Source organism: Sinohyriopsis cumingii, chromosome 2, assembly GCF_028554795.1.
Source record: "Sinohyriopsis cumingii isolate HCF-2022 chromosome 2, ASM2855479v2, whole genome shotgun sequence".
Classification (NCBI taxonomy): Eukaryota; Metazoa; Mollusca; class Bivalvia; order Unionida; family Unionidae; genus Sinohyriopsis; species Sinohyriopsis cumingii.
This window is the reverse complement of record NC_142962.1, coordinates 140,699,594-140,717,527: the sequence shown is the minus strand read 5'-3', so window position 1 is coordinate 140,717,527 and position 17,934 is coordinate 140,699,594. Positions and strand designations below refer to the sequence as shown.

The 17,934-nt window shown below is 35.9% G+C and overlaps 1 protein-coding gene across 1 annotated transcript in view; it reads left to right on the top strand.

Moving 5' to 3' along the window:
• The first annotated feature begins 6,067 nt into the window (after positions 1-6,067).
• Positions 6,068-17,934, top strand: part of LOC149805950 (uncharacterized) — a 41,660-nt gene continuing 29,793 nt past the window's right edge. The window contains exons 1-2 of the mRNA XM_089950736.1: positions 6,068-6,188; positions 12,547-12,575. Coding sequence (XP_089806862.1) covers positions 12,569-12,575 — 7 coding nt within the window. The 5' untranslated portion in view covers positions 6,068-6,188; positions 12,547-12,568. The remainder of the gene's footprint in view (positions 6,189-12,546; positions 12,576-17,934) is intronic.

Here is a 17,934-nt window from a genome sequence, read left to right as displayed (position 1 = left end):
CAAGCCTGGACATCTCTAATACACTGAATACATGTATGAGTCATCTACTCTATACAGAAATCCCCAAGCATTACCGACCTTAATATTACTTAGGTCTAATTTTAGCTTAACCAGGTTTTTACATGTGGTAAAAGTATGAATAAATCGTGCTACCAGTGGAGTTAATTTAATCAACAAGGTGTATGGCTTAGGATATGCCTATGCAACAGGCGTTATGTTCAAATAAAACATAAACTCAAACATTACTTTATTCAATCATACGATAAGTATTGATGCAGTAATTTTTTTCGACTGAATAGACCGAATATTTAAACGCATTTGGTGGTGGTGGTGATGATAATAGGCATCTAGCCTACTACAGTGAACTGAAATTAAGGTTTTAAATTATCATGCACATATAGTTCTCAATTTAATAGAGGTGACCTTTGTATAGTTGGATACTTAAGTAGACATGTGTGCCTGCCAAAAGTAAAATATTGTTTTATGAAATTTGGTTTGGGTTGATATATCCAGCTGTTCGAGAGAAGCAGCCCTCACTTACCTATTATTATACTGGAACAGCTCCGGTGGCCTAAGCAGTTAAAGCCCCGGCCAAATAATACCAAAGTCCTTATTAAAATGGTACTATCAGCTGTTTCGCTTGGCGCTCAGCATTACGGGGTTAGTGTTAGGACTGGTCGGCCGTAAGTCAGCAAAATATGACATGGTTATACATGATGTCAGACACAGACACACACACGATTAAATTTGTACTAGATTTTACAAATACAGCTTCCTTCACTAGTACATTACTATTATTGTTTTGTTTTCAAAATGCTGCGTCATGGAAAAGACTGCTATTCCTAACTGCATATAAGATTTAAGTTCTTGGGGCTGAGTAAGGTGAATATGTAATTATGGGAACTATGTCTTCTCTGAGAAGTAGGCGCATATTTGTATTATCAATGTCCTGCTACGCTCGGACCAACAAGGCTTTATTGCGAGACATTGGATTGACGGTAGATTCACCAAGAAGTTGCTAACAAAAACTCGATATGATGCAATCAATACTTCCTGGGCAATTCTTGATCGTAAATAGCTTTTCTGAATGGCAGATAGGCAGCTATCAGCTTCATTCGGGGTATGATTCGTGGGATTGACCTCGAATGTAACCTCTTAGTTTTTGTTAAACTGTTCTGCTGTATGTATGAATGTATGTGTGTATGTATGTGTGTGTGTGTGTGTGTGTGTGTGTTTCTTTTCAGAAATATGAATCTTTGACTTTAGTTACTTAAGGAATATACTGTGAAAGTCAAAATGAGAATGCTTCGTTACTTGCAGGGCATCTATTCAAATTATACACATAAATTTTAAACGTCTTTGTTTATTATGATAACATATTTTTTTTCCCATCAAAATAAACCATGTATTTTGTACCTTTGGTTTAAAGTATATTATGAACATAGTTTGCACTTTTTTGTGGTCAAATATTCTGAAGCAAAGTTTCGGGACGGTTTACGGCCAACTGTTTCTGTTCATTGCGGAACAAACAGTCTTGCAAAACCTAAACAATAGATTTGACGATAATATCGTTCTCGGTCGTGATTTAAATCGTTACACTTGATCTTGTACTACGATTCATGGATGCCGCCACATAACATGCTGGAGACATTTCAAAGCTATTCACCTGTAAGTGCAATGGAAGATATATCACAAGTTAGATGGGGATATTTTCGAATGATAATGAACCACAGACAAACCATGCAGTGAAATGTTAATCCGGTTCATTGTCAGAGTGGCACACGTTCTGTATTGGTCTGGTTTTATCTTCACTGCTCTTGCCTCTGGAACAAATACACGTGCAGCAACTCTTACTTTCGGGACAAAAGAATAGGTTATTTGTTCGGTTAGACATAGTAAATTTTATTATGGTTTTTATAATTTCTTTCTGTTTTCTTTTTGTTTTTGTTTCATTACAAATTTATGTTGCAGTGCACTTCAGCATTGTTTGAAAAGCCGTTACAGTAAAATGGTCTCTAAAACTTTGTTTAAATCAGTGGTTCGCAACATATTGTTGCCCTGACTCTGAAAATATTTTTCTGAGTCTCACGAATCCGTTTTAACATTTTGATAAATTTTGACACTCTCAAAAAAGAATTGCGACACTCCAGAATGTCATCGCATCCCTGACTTGGGCCGCAACGCGGGGGTTGGGAACCACTGGTTTAAATACATTTTTAATCATTTTGTTTCCTGTTGATAAATTGACTACAAAGAGTAACATATACACCGTGGAAGGCAGTGGTGACAAAAAGCTGGATTTTCCGACTGACCGATGCATGTTGATCACTTTGTAAAAAATGAAACGAAATCAGGGGAAATATATGTGGGGAAAACGTGTCTTTGAATAAACACTTTACCATTATAAGGATTTATAATAAATTTTGATAGATCCGTTTCCCCCTCCTCTCTCATGCATAACGGACAAAATACACAGAAATCTGGAGTGACATAGAGAAATTAATTCTCTCTCTCTCTCTCTCTCTCTCTCTCTCTCTCTCTCGGGACCATCGTAGCAAAAATCCATGAAATGACCAGCGTTGGGTATTTTCACTTGTGTCATACGACGATGTCTCTGGACCTATAAATGATAGTAAAGTTAAGTCAAACCGACCAATGAAATGAGAGAGAGAACATTATATAGTCGGTAGTAATGTTAATTAAGGCAGAATAATAGCCTAGATCAATTGTAAATATATTAATTACCTCTTGTTGGTTCGTCATTTCGCTTAGTTTCTATTCCGCAATAATTTCCATGCGCCCAGTATGCAAGAAGCCAACAAAGTGTTTGTAGTTCTCTACTATCATCACCGCTTCGGTGGCCTAGTGGTTAGTGTCCGCCTCGGATGCGGGAGGTGGTGGGTTTGATCCCCGGCCGAGTCATATCAAAGACTTACAAAAATGGTACTAACAGCTGCCTCACTTGGCGCTCAGCATTAAGAGGTTAGTATTAGGACAGGTCGGCCTGGTGCTAGGATAATGTGACTGGGCGGGACATATGTTACATGTCTGCGGCATGATGCCCCAGTGCTAGACATCACTATAAACTGCCAACACTGCAGACATCGTAGCGATATGACTGAAAAATTGTTAAAGCTTTGTTAAAAATCCAAATCACAAAAACACACTCTACTTTTATCATAAAAACTATCTTTCATGACTTACGTCACTTGTTTAGCCTCGAAAGAGTGAAAGAGTGAAAACAATAAGCTTTGAAAAAAATACAATAATTTATTTCCCTGGAAAAATTCTGTAAAAATGAAAAAAATGTGAACTTAGAGGTTTTATAAAATCAAATCCAAAATTAATCCAAGAATAATCCAAGAATTAAAGTTTAGTAGTCCGAATAACAAAATGTTCTACTGATTTCGCGTTCGAGTCCCGAGGAAGAATCTAAGATGGAAGACGATGACGTATGGTGCAATATGTGGAGTAGAAGTCTACAGTTCCTTGTAAAAAGAAGAACTATCACTCCGGTTTCTTATAGCTGAACAAATTTTTATTAAAAAAACTGGGCTTGTTCCACTAAATTACATGAGCACACGTATTTTCCAGAAGATAACAAAAGTAATCCTTTTGAATCCAAATAATTCGAAATAACTCCAAACCAAATAATTTGAAATAACTCCAAACAGCACAACATACAACTCACAGTTTAACAGCCCAGCTTCTAGATATATTAATTCTCCAACACGTGGGTTATATGGTCTTTCTGAAACGTAAACAAGGGGTCACATGATCATCTTCTGGAAGGTTATAGAAGTAAGAACTTGTTACAGATCACGTTTGCCCAGTGTGACTATGACGAAAGCCAATCATTTTATTTTAAGAAATAAAAACTGTTTAAAAAATTGCTTACATCTTAAAGACAAAGTCCTATCATGACCTCGAAAACAACCAATCATTTTAAAATAAAATAGAACTTGTTTACGATAGTTGCTAGAAATTCTGAAACAAGGTCAGGATTTAGATCAACACCTGGTGTTTATAAACTAACACTCAAGGTCAAACTATTTTCTGAAAAAGTATCATCTCTTGTGAATAAATTTACATTACAATATCATGTAATGAAAAATAAAAAATTTAAAACTGACAAACAATTAAATCGAAATACATTTATATTAAATCAGATACAAGCAAATCAAATAAACATGACACATGTTTAAATCATAAGTGTGTCTTATATTGATTTAATCAATGTGAATAAAAATAGAAACTCGAAAAAGGAAACCATTAACGTATCAATTTGCAAAGGCGATTGTGAATAGACACGATAGGCTCTAAACTACATTTTGTAGTAGACACACTCGGCAGAGATGTGAGGAGTTCATTCACTCGGTCAATATACATTTGCTTGTAGTCAATCTTAAATCCGTTCAAAGGGCATATAAGTTCATTTGTATGTGATATAAATAAAATATAGGTATAGTATGTACGATGTAATAATCTCGTGGTATCGTTGATACAGCGTACATACTATACCTTTATTTTATTTATATCACATATATATAAAGAGAGAGAGAGAGAGAGAGAGAGAGAGAGAGAGAGAGAGATTTATTTTAATAACCAATATGCCTGGTAATTATTCCATGAGCATGACACACTTCAATAATTTTTCAGAGTGAATTAAGTCTGATAGTTTATAACCGAAGGGCACGATGGATTCTGTATATAAAACTCTTCCATTTATACAAAGATTAGGTCTGATATCTTTCCGTCATTCGTTCAATATTGTTGGATACGGTATTTAAGTCGGTTTTCTGTTTGTTGAACTTTACTCTACGCCCATACCAAATGTAAATAAAAATGGTTTCTATTTTTCGATGAAATTTAGTGGTCGGGACTTTGAATCTTTGTAGATCTTCTCTAAATCTTATCTTGTAATACAGACCTTTCCTTGATTATACCTCGATAAAAACACGGATTAACATGAAAATATTAGCTTTGCAATGAACTCCGATCGTGGTATTTTATATCGTAAAATCACCACACAGAACGTTTCTTTTTTTTAGATTGTATTGAATGTTTTAAAGAAGAGGTGTGTTTGCGTGCGCACAAGAATATCATATTGCAAGATCTGAAAATACAGTACATAAAGCTTCATGCAAAATGAAAATCATAAGACAAATCTAGTTTATTTTGCTGATCTCTCAGGTTGACAATTTTGTTTGGTTAGGAAAGAATCGGGCTCTTAGTTTGTTTAAAAATTGCTCAACTACGGTACTTTATCACAGGTATTACACCTTAATGTGCCGATATGTTGCCCGCGACAGAGAAAAATATTTGTAAGGCTTACAACTGTTATGGTTACATTTTATTTTTTTAAAAAGCCTTCTCTCTATCAAATTATGAACAAGCAAATCCATAATGATGTCTAATTGTATATGCACTGCAGTTATAAATTTCTCGATTTCCAGATCCAATCCTGTGTGTATTATGATGTTTATTATATACTTATCATTACTAACTTCACTTCACACATATCATATCCCATCATTATCAGGACGGTTTTCCATATATATGGTTAAGTAACATTGAGCTGGTAAAAGGGAGAGCGGAGAGGTAAGCAAGTAGGAGAGGGGTCTGTGGAATGACCCCCCCCCCACCTCCCCCGTTGGGTGCCAAGCCTCCGAAAGTTCTTGCATGGTAAACATTTCCAGGGCATTATTTAAACCATCTAACTGTAAAGAAAACGTATGCTATGCGCTCATTTTGAACGTGGCTGTGGTGGGAGTGTGACCAGTCACAGACTCCCCCCCCCCTTCATTTTTAACTAACTAAGATTATTTCATCTTTCGTAATAATCTAACGTTATCCGCTTATTAATCTGTATTCTAGCTCACCACTCGATGTTGATAACATTTTTTGTAGGAACTACGGGGTTCCCCTAGGGTTCGCGTTGAAAACATTTACATTGTAAAATACAGTAGATGACAATACTTAAGATACCAATTTCGACAAGGAAGTCGTGGTTTTACTTGTCTGTTTTCTCGCTGATAAAACGTCCTTTCGATCTATATAGCTGGATTTTTCGTGCACAAATCTGGGGAAAACCATGAGAAGGAAATAAACCTTAGTCGTGAAAGTGAATAACATTAAGCTTGATGATCCATAACGGCAGTTTCAACAGGACTGTTAACTTCCACAAGGTATGTTCAGATCTCCCAAATCGCATATACATACATACATACATACATACATACATACATACATACATACATACATACGCATACATACATGCACGCATGCACGCACGCACGCACACACACATATACATACATACATACGTACATACATACATACATACATACATACATGTATTTATTATTGACGTGACCTTTGCTGACCTAATGAATATCTGGTCTGAAAGAGAATAGAGATATAGTCAATCAGTGTTAAGCATGCTTCGATTTTCTTTGATAAGTCAGATTTGACTGGGGAAGTCGAATGTATGAATAAGTATATATATATATATATATATATATATATATATATATATATATATATATATATATATATATATATATATATATATATATATATATATATATATATATATATATATATATATATATATATATATATATACGTTTTCACCACCTCTCATCCTAAACCGCTTGAAGTATATTTTCCATTCCTCTCTTGATACAGCACAGCAAACTACTCAGGAGAAAGCTGACAAAGAACTTGTCATTACTTTTCGGGTGGGGGAGTGAGCTGATGTATCCTTACTATGGCGTTTAGGCAAAAGAAACTTATATACTGAGAAAGAAAAAATCCTGATCAAGGTAAACGAAAAACAAATACGTTGGCTAGAATTGAACACCAGCCGGTAATACCCTAACCAAACTGATTGCTTAATAGGACACCATAACAGCAGCATCGCTACGCTCCTTTCTTACCCGTTACTGCCTGACATTTCGACATTTCGCTCAAGGAACCCATGACGCTAAATCCGATTTGGAACCATAACTTTCGTGATAAATCTGGTTAATGCTTTACTGACAACACAGCAAAGGGACTTTCATATATAAGACTTCCTAGGGTAATATTTACCGCGAGAGCGTAGGACGTACTTTGTAGTGTGAAAGTAAGGCAATCTCAGTGGCAACGTAGAAATTATTCAACAATATCAAAGGTTGTTATCAACAAAAGTGCTGTATATTTAAGTAGAACCACATTTTTCCCGTTCCCTCTTCTGATGACCGCTCAGGTTGCCTATACGATTAGCGCGTCCTCCTCTGATGTGAGAGTTCGTGGTTTCGTGGTTTCGAACTTATCAAATGGTACTAGCAGTTGCCTCGCTTGGCGCTCAGCATTAAGAGGCTAGTGTTAGGACTGGTCAACATGGTGTCAGGATAATGTGACTGAGTGTGACATGATGCTACATGTCTGCGGATGATGCCCCAGTGCTTGACGTCTCTATAAGCTGCCATACTGCAGACATCATAATAATATAACTAAAATTTATAAATCTAGTTTTAAAATGCAAAACACACACACTCCTGATTCTCAGTACCGGCAAATGAGTTTAGGAAAAAGTATGCTTCAGTATGGTTGGATAAGAAAACCCTTGGTTCACAAAATAGAAAAAGAGAAAGGCAGTTTAGTATAGTATCCTTTGTCAAGATGACGTCATTTGCAATATGACACATATTAAATGAAAGCACATTTGATCGCAATAACACAGGTCCTCGAACATGCATTTTATTACGCTAAATTAACATTTAACCCAAACAAACTAGCGGTTGTCCAATATAAATTCTAGAAATGCAGGAGCAGACTGGAAACAGCAGAGTATGATTTTTTTTTGTTGTTGACATGACATACACTATAAAGTTGAGCTCAATCTCTTGGTTTCACCATATTCTATATTTGTAATTATGTTATACTGATAACATGTGATCTTTGCCTAATGTGATCTTTGCCTAATGGAAGAAAAACTAAGAGAAGATAAAAAAGTAATAACAGTGAATTATATCAGTGGGTAGATATATTGTTGTAGCTTCAGGCCCATACTTTTCGTGAAAAATAATACTTGTTATGTATGCCCTGACTATGGTCAAGAACTACATTCCAACATAAATGTGAGACATAAACACGGGGAAGTTTTACTGTGGGAGATAATGGTTCATTGTTTCAGGGAGAGAACTACAAGTTCGAGTGACCAGTGGTGTGAATCTTGTTTATCTAATAAGACTTTTACATAGCAAACTTAACCGTTCCTACAAAATACCGGAAAATTTTTATTTTATTTTGTCTATTTGATTCTCTTCTGCTCTTTAGAAAGGCGTTACTGATGTAATTTTCCTGTTTGATAAAGATAGTAAATGACATGGAAGACGGTAACTAAATGATTCACTCATTCAAAATGGAAGAGCGTGAGACGTCACTCAGTCAACAAACGTTCAGTTATCAGAACAAGGTGCCTTATAGCAGAAGTTTGTCTCATTCAAAGTCCATCTCATACGGTCAATGTTCCTCTTTTAAAAAATGACAGCGTCTGACGAGTGGTTTCTTTATAGATTTAATATCATAAGAATAAAACACCATCACACGTAATAGACCGCTCTGGTGGCCTAAGTGGTTAAAGCGTCCACCTCGGATGCGGTAGATCGCGGGTTAGAACTTTGACCGAGTCATACCCTAGAATTTCACTTTAACTAACACTTAAAAGAATATTCTGGAATCCCCAAGACCTGAGTCGTTTCTAGGTGGAAAACTCCATCAGATTGCTTCTAGAACATTCTGAACTCAATGTGCTAAGTCAACATCTTGTTTTTAACTCACAATCATGGACAAATGTCATCTATGTAAATATGTTGCTTACAAATGAGGGACTAAAGTTAGACAAACACTAAAGATATTCACAACATAAGCAGCTCCTGAAATGAGCCCAGAGAGGGATGGAAATGTCATGTCCGAACCTTCCTTAAGTTGACAGTGACATTATTTACGTTTATTTCAAAATTAGTGATTCCCTAAATAAGCGTATAGCTAAATGCTTGTGTAAAACGATTATGTAAATTTGGGGTGATTTCAGGTCCACATGAGGAAAACCAAAGAAGCACTTTTAGTCTTCTGTTCTCATTTATAGCTATCATGGGATATCCCCTTACCATTTTGGAAACCATACAAGGACAGAAGAAAGAACAAACAAATAAATGTCTTTCTTGAATTCGACTGACAACTCAGTAGACGTAGCTGTTTGTCCGATCACACAAGTTATGGTTGGATATAAAACTCTCTCTGTACATGCAAATGTATTTACTTTCTTTGGGGTTACACCCAGCTCTAGCCACAAAAAATGAAGTAAAAAGAAGCAAAATGTAACACCTGTAAGGGATACTTTCTTCTACCTTTGTGTTATTGAAAATATTCAATTTAGCACATGATGAAGGGATTTCCTGCATACGACAACATTAATGAGATGGCGATTGAACATAATAAGAAACTCCAAAGTGTTTCATAGATGGATGAAAGTATCAGATTCCATCAATAGAGTGGTACACATATAATGCATTTAGAAGTAGACTGACCCAGAATTTCTTTGTCTTGCAAAATCTTTCATACTTTTACTGAATAAACGAAAGCTGCGGAGAAAGCGACGAATAATACATATCTGAATGACAATTAATGTAGTTTCAACTAAAGTTAGTGCCGCCTACCCCCACCCACCTTATATGTCTACCGAATAAATAATAGGAGATTTGCGTCATTGTTTAACGTGTTTGACGTCAACAGCTGCTTGAGTAAGAGTGTAATAACATTTGGTCGTGTACTTTTCGTGTCGCACTCAGTCACTCATGTCACGTCTGCGTTATAGTTCGTTCAACTTTTTGTTTTTACGGGTGAAGATCAAGGTTAGTCCACGTTTTATTCCATACCTCGCCAGTGTTGTATCAAACCGAAATTAGTTTTTATTATTCTGCCACATAACATCGTACACTTCATGTTGCTGTGACAGGCGTTGCAAAAATATAGGTCTTATCTAGTATTAGCTAGAAACTCTTTCTCGACATATATCAACAGAGGTTATTTGTGGAAACAAAGAGGTGTTTCTCAATTCGCACCTTCCCCACCCGCACGTGTGAGCGAGGATATATGCGTACACGCTAAATAGTGACCGGTGAAAACTATAACCAGTTTATTCAAGTTTAGTAAGAAAACGTGGATGTGTCGTTAATACAGAATGTCGACCAATTGCGGCTGAAAGATTGGTAATGATAAAAATTTAGTTTGGTAATCTTCCAGCTGAATGCGGAACTTTGTTATACATTAACAAAGCATGATCAAAAAATTGTTCAATTACTTAATGTCTTATTATCATTAGTATAAGAAAGTGATCTTAACAAATGTAACTGATCGCACTGGTGGCCTATCGGTTAGAGTGTCCACCTCGGATGCGGGAGGTCGTGGGTTCGATCCCCGGCCGAGTCATACCAAAGACTTATACAAATGGTGCATGCAGTAGTCTCGTTTGGAGCTCAGCATTAGGAGGTTAGTGTTAGGACTGGTCGGCCTGATGTCAGGATAATATGATTGGGTAGGACATATGCTACATGTCTGCGGCATGATGCCACAGTGATATTTATCATTATAAACCGATGTCACCTCAGACATCGTAGCGTTATGACTGAATGTTTTTTAAAGCTACGTTAAAAATCCAAATCTCCCCGTTCTCTCTCTCTCTCTCTCTCTCTCTCCACACACATGTAACTAAAAATAATAGGTAACATTTCTGGGTGAGTATCTAATCAGGAAACTATTAAATATACTTTTATATAAAATCACTGACTTGAACTGCAGTACTGGTGCTTGTTTTTTGGGATCGCCTACGTGATGAAAATGATCGATTGAAATGTTTCGTGACTATTCATTTTTTACTGTATTCATTATTCTTTGTTTGGAATGACCCATAAGTCTAGTCAACATTCCTTATGTTGCTTAAAACGATCGCTGTGCTCTTAATCTCGTGGCGACAGCTTCTAATAAGGTTTTGAAGGCTTAACATGTAATTAATGAAACTAAATATGTCAAATCATTATGGTTTGGACACTTGTTGTGGAGTCAAATAGTGTTTCCCTTTGGTCCCATTTAACCAATCCGTTGGGATATATTCATCAGGATTTTTGTACAGAAATTGTCCAGTCTATCGTACGGGTCTTCGAGGTACTGTGCAGAACATTATCTATCCAATCCCAAAGTGGATATAAGTGTTAATAAGCGGCTATATAATGGATTTTTCACGTCTGTCAGAATTTCTGTACTGCACAAGCAGTGGCGTTGCGAGGGTTTGAGTCGCACGGTGGCAATGTTCTTTCATGGAAAAAATACAGTTTATATGTAAGTTTTCATCGTCTGTTCCCCCTCCTAAATATGTTTTGTGAAGAAACACCCCCTATAGACAACGTTTAAGGTGATAAGCTATAACGATTTCATGTGCTAAAACTTTTGTTTATAAAAGTTAACGGCAACGACCCCTATACCTGGCGTCCTGAGGCTAATTGTTCTACCCAATCTCACAACCCCACCCGCTTGGCCAATGTGTAAATGAGTTAATAAATACGTCAAAGTCTGTTTACAGATGATGCATTCGTTTAGATGGCTCGTGGAGGACAAGAATGCCTTTAAATGGTTAATTAAAGAGAAAAGTTTCTTTTGTGTCAGTGCGCAGGCCACATCCGTAACCCTTTTTGTGCCCAAGTCTATTGCATTTGACTATCAAGGTTAGCTTTATACTTCATTCTCAGCATGTTTTAACCAATGAGATTAAGCATATATTATGTGCTCTTAACAGACTAACACGAGACCCATCTAAATCAAAATGTCTGACGCGTCTCTCACTAAACTATGCGTGCTACTGAAATTTATACCTGACATTTTATACATGAGGAGGTTTTTTTTCTGTGTTATACAGCACATCAACACTTTTTAAGGTTATTGTGTCTTGAGGCAAGAAAAGTGCCCTGCCGAGTGACATATATCGGTAACCAATTCGGATAGATCCGATGACGATAATCCAACTCGCACACTTCTAGTGAAATTAAACAAGTTGTTATGGCTATCAGTTGCATAATGTTTTATTTCTGGAAATATAACACATTATTATCATAATTTATACGACATCCTTATATTTAAGAAATTTATTGAGTTGTTGAAATTTGTGTGTGCTTTTCTTTTATTTTTCAAAAGAAGATACATCTTGGACGTACGTATATTTGAGCTCTCTATTTTGTTTCCAAATCTGTGGTACTTCAATTTTATCCTGCATACTGAAATCTGTCTACATGTACCATTAGGGGATGTTGTGCACAGATGATAGAAGAAACAGGGTGAAGTAGTTGTGGCACCTATGTGGTTTAAGACTGAGGAAGGAGATTTAAATATCCATACTGAGTCAACCAACGGTTATCACAACAATACCTTGTGACGTAAAATTGTAACAATGGATAGTTGTGTTAGTGTTTATGTTATTGTCCGAATTTCTGTTTCTTTTCATTGTAGACGCTGATACTCCACTGACAAGATGGAAGGTAAGTTTTCCAGTTTTTTATTTTTGATAATCTCTAGTATGCTCTTCTTCCATTGGTATTGACTTAATAACTACATATAAAAACAGTATTGACTTAATAATTACACATAAATATAGTATTGGCTTAATAACTACACATTAAAATAGTATTGACTTAATTACTACACATAAAAATAGTATTGACTTAATAACTACACATAAAAATAGTTTTGACTTAATAACTATACATAAAAATAATACTGGCTTAATAACTACATATAAAATAGTATTGACTTAATAACTACACATAAAAATAGTATTGACTTAATAACTAAACATACAAATAGTATTGACTTAATAACTACACATAATAATAGTACTGACTTAGTAACTACACATACAAATAGTACTGACTTATTAACTACACATAAAAACAGTATTGCTTACAATCGTGTGTACAGAGACCTTCATTCATGGGGCTTCGTACTAGCATGCTTCATGAACTCTAATTTAGTTACGGTCTACACTGGGGCCCCGAGTGGCCGAGTGGTCTAAAGCGCTGTCCGTTACGGATCACTGCCATCTCACCTCTGACTGCGTGGGTTCGAGTCTCGGATTCGGCCAATGTGGGTATGTGAGAAAGCTTGCCAGTAGCTTCTCGTGGGTCGGTGGTTCTTTCCGGGGTTTTCCTGGGTTCTTCCTCCACCATTGATACTGGCCGCCATGTATAGCCTATCGTGTGCTGAAAAATGGCGTTAAACCCTACAACAACAACAACAACGGTCTACACTTGGACTGTTTCTCACGCTAATCTTTTAGTCATCATCTTAAAGGCTAGTGATGATTATGACAACTACGACAATAATGATTTTTTAAATTATTATTATTATTATTATTATTATTATTAGTGTTATTATTATTAACAGCACCATGACTACAGTAGTCGTATCGATATGAGTAATAGTAGTAGCAGTAGTCCGTCTGTGCTCGCTTATAGGTGAGTCAAACTGCAAACAATATAGATCTCGATCTGCCATAGCATAATGCGCCTGCAGATCAGGATCTATGCTCTTTATTCTACTTGTTATTCCTAACAAACTGCGCTGACTCAGATCTGCCTGCGCATTATGCAACATCAGATATGGATCTGTGCATTTTGCATTTGGACTTGTATTATAAGCGTATACATACGGTTGTACTATGTAGCCGCGTTGTAATTCAAGATTTGAAAAACAAAAGACAATAGCAATTGGTTGATTAGTGTTCTGTTGTATAATACAAATGATTTCATAACTGTATTGCACATGGTTCTCAATCGACGAAACAATTAATGCGAGGAACATCATTCGCTTTCAGACATGGTAATGATGTCATTGAACTCTGATAAAGTTGTTATATTTATATTATTGTTGCTTGAGGCAGTAAAGTTATCATACAATCAGTTATCATATAATGGGCCTATATGTATACGATTCAAAGGAATAAAACCACCTTGAACTCTGATTCACATTCAGTTTTACTCAAGTGCTCACCACTTTGTTTTGTTTTTTTTCAAGCCCGGATATGGCGTCATTACAAAAACCGTGTTCTTTGAAATGATATTGTAACAATATTGTCATTGGGGCATTGTTTATTTCTGGCTACGATGCCTAACAATTACAGTTTCATTAAGGAAATTTCATTGCATTAGTTGATTGAGAAAGTTACATCCTTGTATAAGATAACTGGGTTACATATTTATTTCTTCCGAATCCAATTGTTCACAAATCTAAACAGTACTTTAAATACAATACGACTGCACAGGTTCTGGCGACATGATAACGCAACAAAAATTGTACAAAGCAGACTTTCATTACAAAGAGTTAATTAGAAACACAGCATATTCATACATCATATGACTTTTCTGTCAAAGAAATATTGTTACAACAAGTAACAAAATTGTACCATATTGTTATGTCATCAACATAATGTTCTATATACTTTTGTATCAAGTCATCGATGCACTAGGAATCTAAAGACCATGGATTCTAAACTTTCTCCTCCTGCAAAGCTTGACAAACCAAATCAACATGCGCCGCTGAGAGTACTCTAAATGCAGGGCCGGTTTGACCGAATAGGCGAACTGGACGGCCGTCTAGGTCGCCAAGATTGGAGGGGGATTGGGGGAGGGGCGCCAAAAACGAAGTACGCTGTCAGGTTATTAAAAATTTTTAAAATTAAATATGTAATGTAAATAATGAAATTAATAAATTACCATAAATTACCAAGCCGAATGGGTAGTAATATTTATAAACAGTTTATATTGAGCGAACGGGGGGGGGGGACTCAAGGTGGAAGGTTCGTCTATGGCAGCAAATACCCTTGCACCGGCCATGTTAAAAGAAGTTGGACTTTTTCCCCACTTCTTCAAAAAGCCTCTATGCTGAGGCAAATGAAGTATCACTTTATCTTGTATGCTACCAACTGTCCTCAATCCATCTAATTCCATGTCAGATCATCTCAAGGCCCAACTACCAAACTGTCCTCTAATCCATCTAATCCCATATGTGAGATCGTCTCGAGGCCCAACTACCAAGCTGTCCTCCAATCCATCTAATCCCATATGTGAGATCGTCTCGAGGCCCAACTACCAAATTCAGAAAATAAATTTCCAGCACCGTTTTGGCAGACGAATTCATCCTGAACTAGAGGCAGCAAAACCAATGTTGCAAATATTTTAAACTTGTGTATTCCAAAGTCATTATCGTGGCCATCAAAACCTCCCAAAACAGCATTCGATTTTTGCCATTTCTAAAAGTCCTCGGCAAATCCTTTACTTTTGAGAGTACCAAATTTAGTGAGAGCCCCCGCCTTGGATATACGTCTATGTATTCAGACGGTTCGAAAGAACTGCCATTGCAACATTAGGTGGCACAAATCAGAAGCCGGTTACCGGATAAAATGCCTACAAATTTGCCGCTGAAATTTCATCCATACTTAGAACCTTTAACAACACTGAAAGCTATCGAAAACCTGATTCCTGATTACATTTACTGACTTTATTATATACATCAACGTATTCTTTGTAATTCGCTAAGTATGCGGAATAAAACCACACAAACAAGCTTCAGAAGATCTAACCTACCATTGGCGTGTGACATCCTCGAAAGGGAACAAGTCGCAGTTGTATCGTGCCGCTAGCGTATCGGACAACACATACTCGGCCCATGCATACCACCTGAAGGGTGAACCTCGACCAGAGTGCATAATCTGTCAGTTTTCACTGACAAAGGAAGACATTCTTGGCGAGTGTGTCGATTACGTGCATGTAAGACAAAAATCTTTTCTCTATGTGAAAATTAAGACTTTTTAAAGGTATGCGCATGATATAACAAATTTTGACAACATGTTTTAAGGATTTTACGTTTTAACTTTATGTTTAATTTTCTATTTATAAACTTTTTGCAGAATTGTAACATTTTTACTTTTTAACTTTTATCGTTTAGTGTCAAATGGAAGTGATGATATTGGCATTTAAATATGGTCACTTTGTACGATATTTTAGTAGTCTATATCAATGTCAGTGTATGTTAAAGTTCATTTTACGATTTCGAAGAATCAAAGAGTTTCTGAAATGAGGCCAAACCTAGAACCCCCATTTTCGCCTTGTTCCTAGCGTAACCCTTGGAATATTAAACGAGCGGAACAGGGAACGTTTACCAATATTATCAGAAGATTGCAATTAAAAAAGCCAATGAAAAAGCATACAAGAAAACACTTGACGTGTCTGCTCTACCTTTAAGAAGTTGTGATAGTCTGTTATTTGCATCGGTTGAGGGAGACCGTTTATGAATATGGAGTTAAATTTCAACTATTGCATGTCTTAGGCACTAAGTGCCAAAGTAACACTTTAATGACATGGGGATTTGCGTGGGTTGCTAAGTTTCTACAAATTATGTTGCAAAGTGCAGTATAAACGTTTACATAACGAGTATTTCACGCGTATTTGAAACCTATTTCACGTGCAATGTGAGCGTATTCCATGCACAGTAACTGTTTTTACATCTACCGTTATCGCCAGTGAGGTAAGAACGGTTGCGTGAATCTGTTTGTTTTGTATCGGCTGTTTGGGGAAGGTTTAACTGTGATACATGTAGTTATCTCAGTTCCTCTGATAGAACAAGTTTTTCATCCGGGTATTTTGAGGTGGTTTCTCATTTAGCTAAGAAACTGGTAGTATTATGAGTTTAAATAATGTTCTAAGACTTTGAAATTGTTTTTGTTTTATTTAAATTCAACACATATATGCATATTATTTATAAATAGTAGCTGCAATTTTATTTCCAATTAGTGATACTGTTTGAGGAAAAAGTCATTGATCGCATCGCATGATTGATTACGACCCTCCCCACCTGTGTTACTAGTAGGTCACGTTTGCATGAACGAAAGAATGAAACTGTTTTCAATTTCCTCAGTATTATATTGCGAATAATGTGTTGAAAATGTAGTAAAAACTAATAAAAACTATGAAAAGGATTAAAAACCCCAATGATTTTTAAAAATATTTTCCGTTAATTTCATTTGAGTACAAGTCACCAGTATATATAAATTTGTAAAACCAAGAAAGCATTTTAAACCATAAGCACAAGATAACACATGATTTTTGTGCTGAAATGCGAAAAAAATAATAATGTGCCCTATGTAAATGAATTCATTTAAAGCGATGTATGGGGCATGGAGAAAATGTATCTCTTGTTGCCTCTTAAGACTGACTTGGGTTTTAAAGTATTAACTTTAGTTAAATTTCAACATTCTTTCGAAGACTAGTTTACTTGAAAACCAAAACTATGAGTTCATATAAAATTAGCACATAGAGTCTGGAAAGGGTAAAATGGTTTACGAAATAAACATGAAGGAAACAGACCATATCCATTAATATTTATGTCTTTGATACAATTCGTCTAATGAAGAATGTCCGGTTGTCTACCAGACACAGTGAATTGTTAAAACTTAAGCCAAATGCTGATAATCAAGATCCGTTGTAAAAACACTTTTAATATACAGACGGGACAATATCAGTAAATAAAGAAAATGTGTCATAATGGAGTACTTTCACGAACCTGGATTGGAATCTAGGAATAATAATAATAATAATAATAATAATAATAATAATAATAACAATACTAATAATAATAATAACAATAATAAATAAATAAATAAATAAATAAATAAATAAATAAATAAATAAATAATAGCAACAACATCAGAGACAAGGATTAAAAGTAATGGTAGGCATATTGGGAAAGGTAATTATAATTTATGTGTGATTCGTGGAAAGATGGGGTGGATGGAGATAACAGCAACGCTCTGGAGAGAAAGCTGAATACTGATGGTGAAGACAG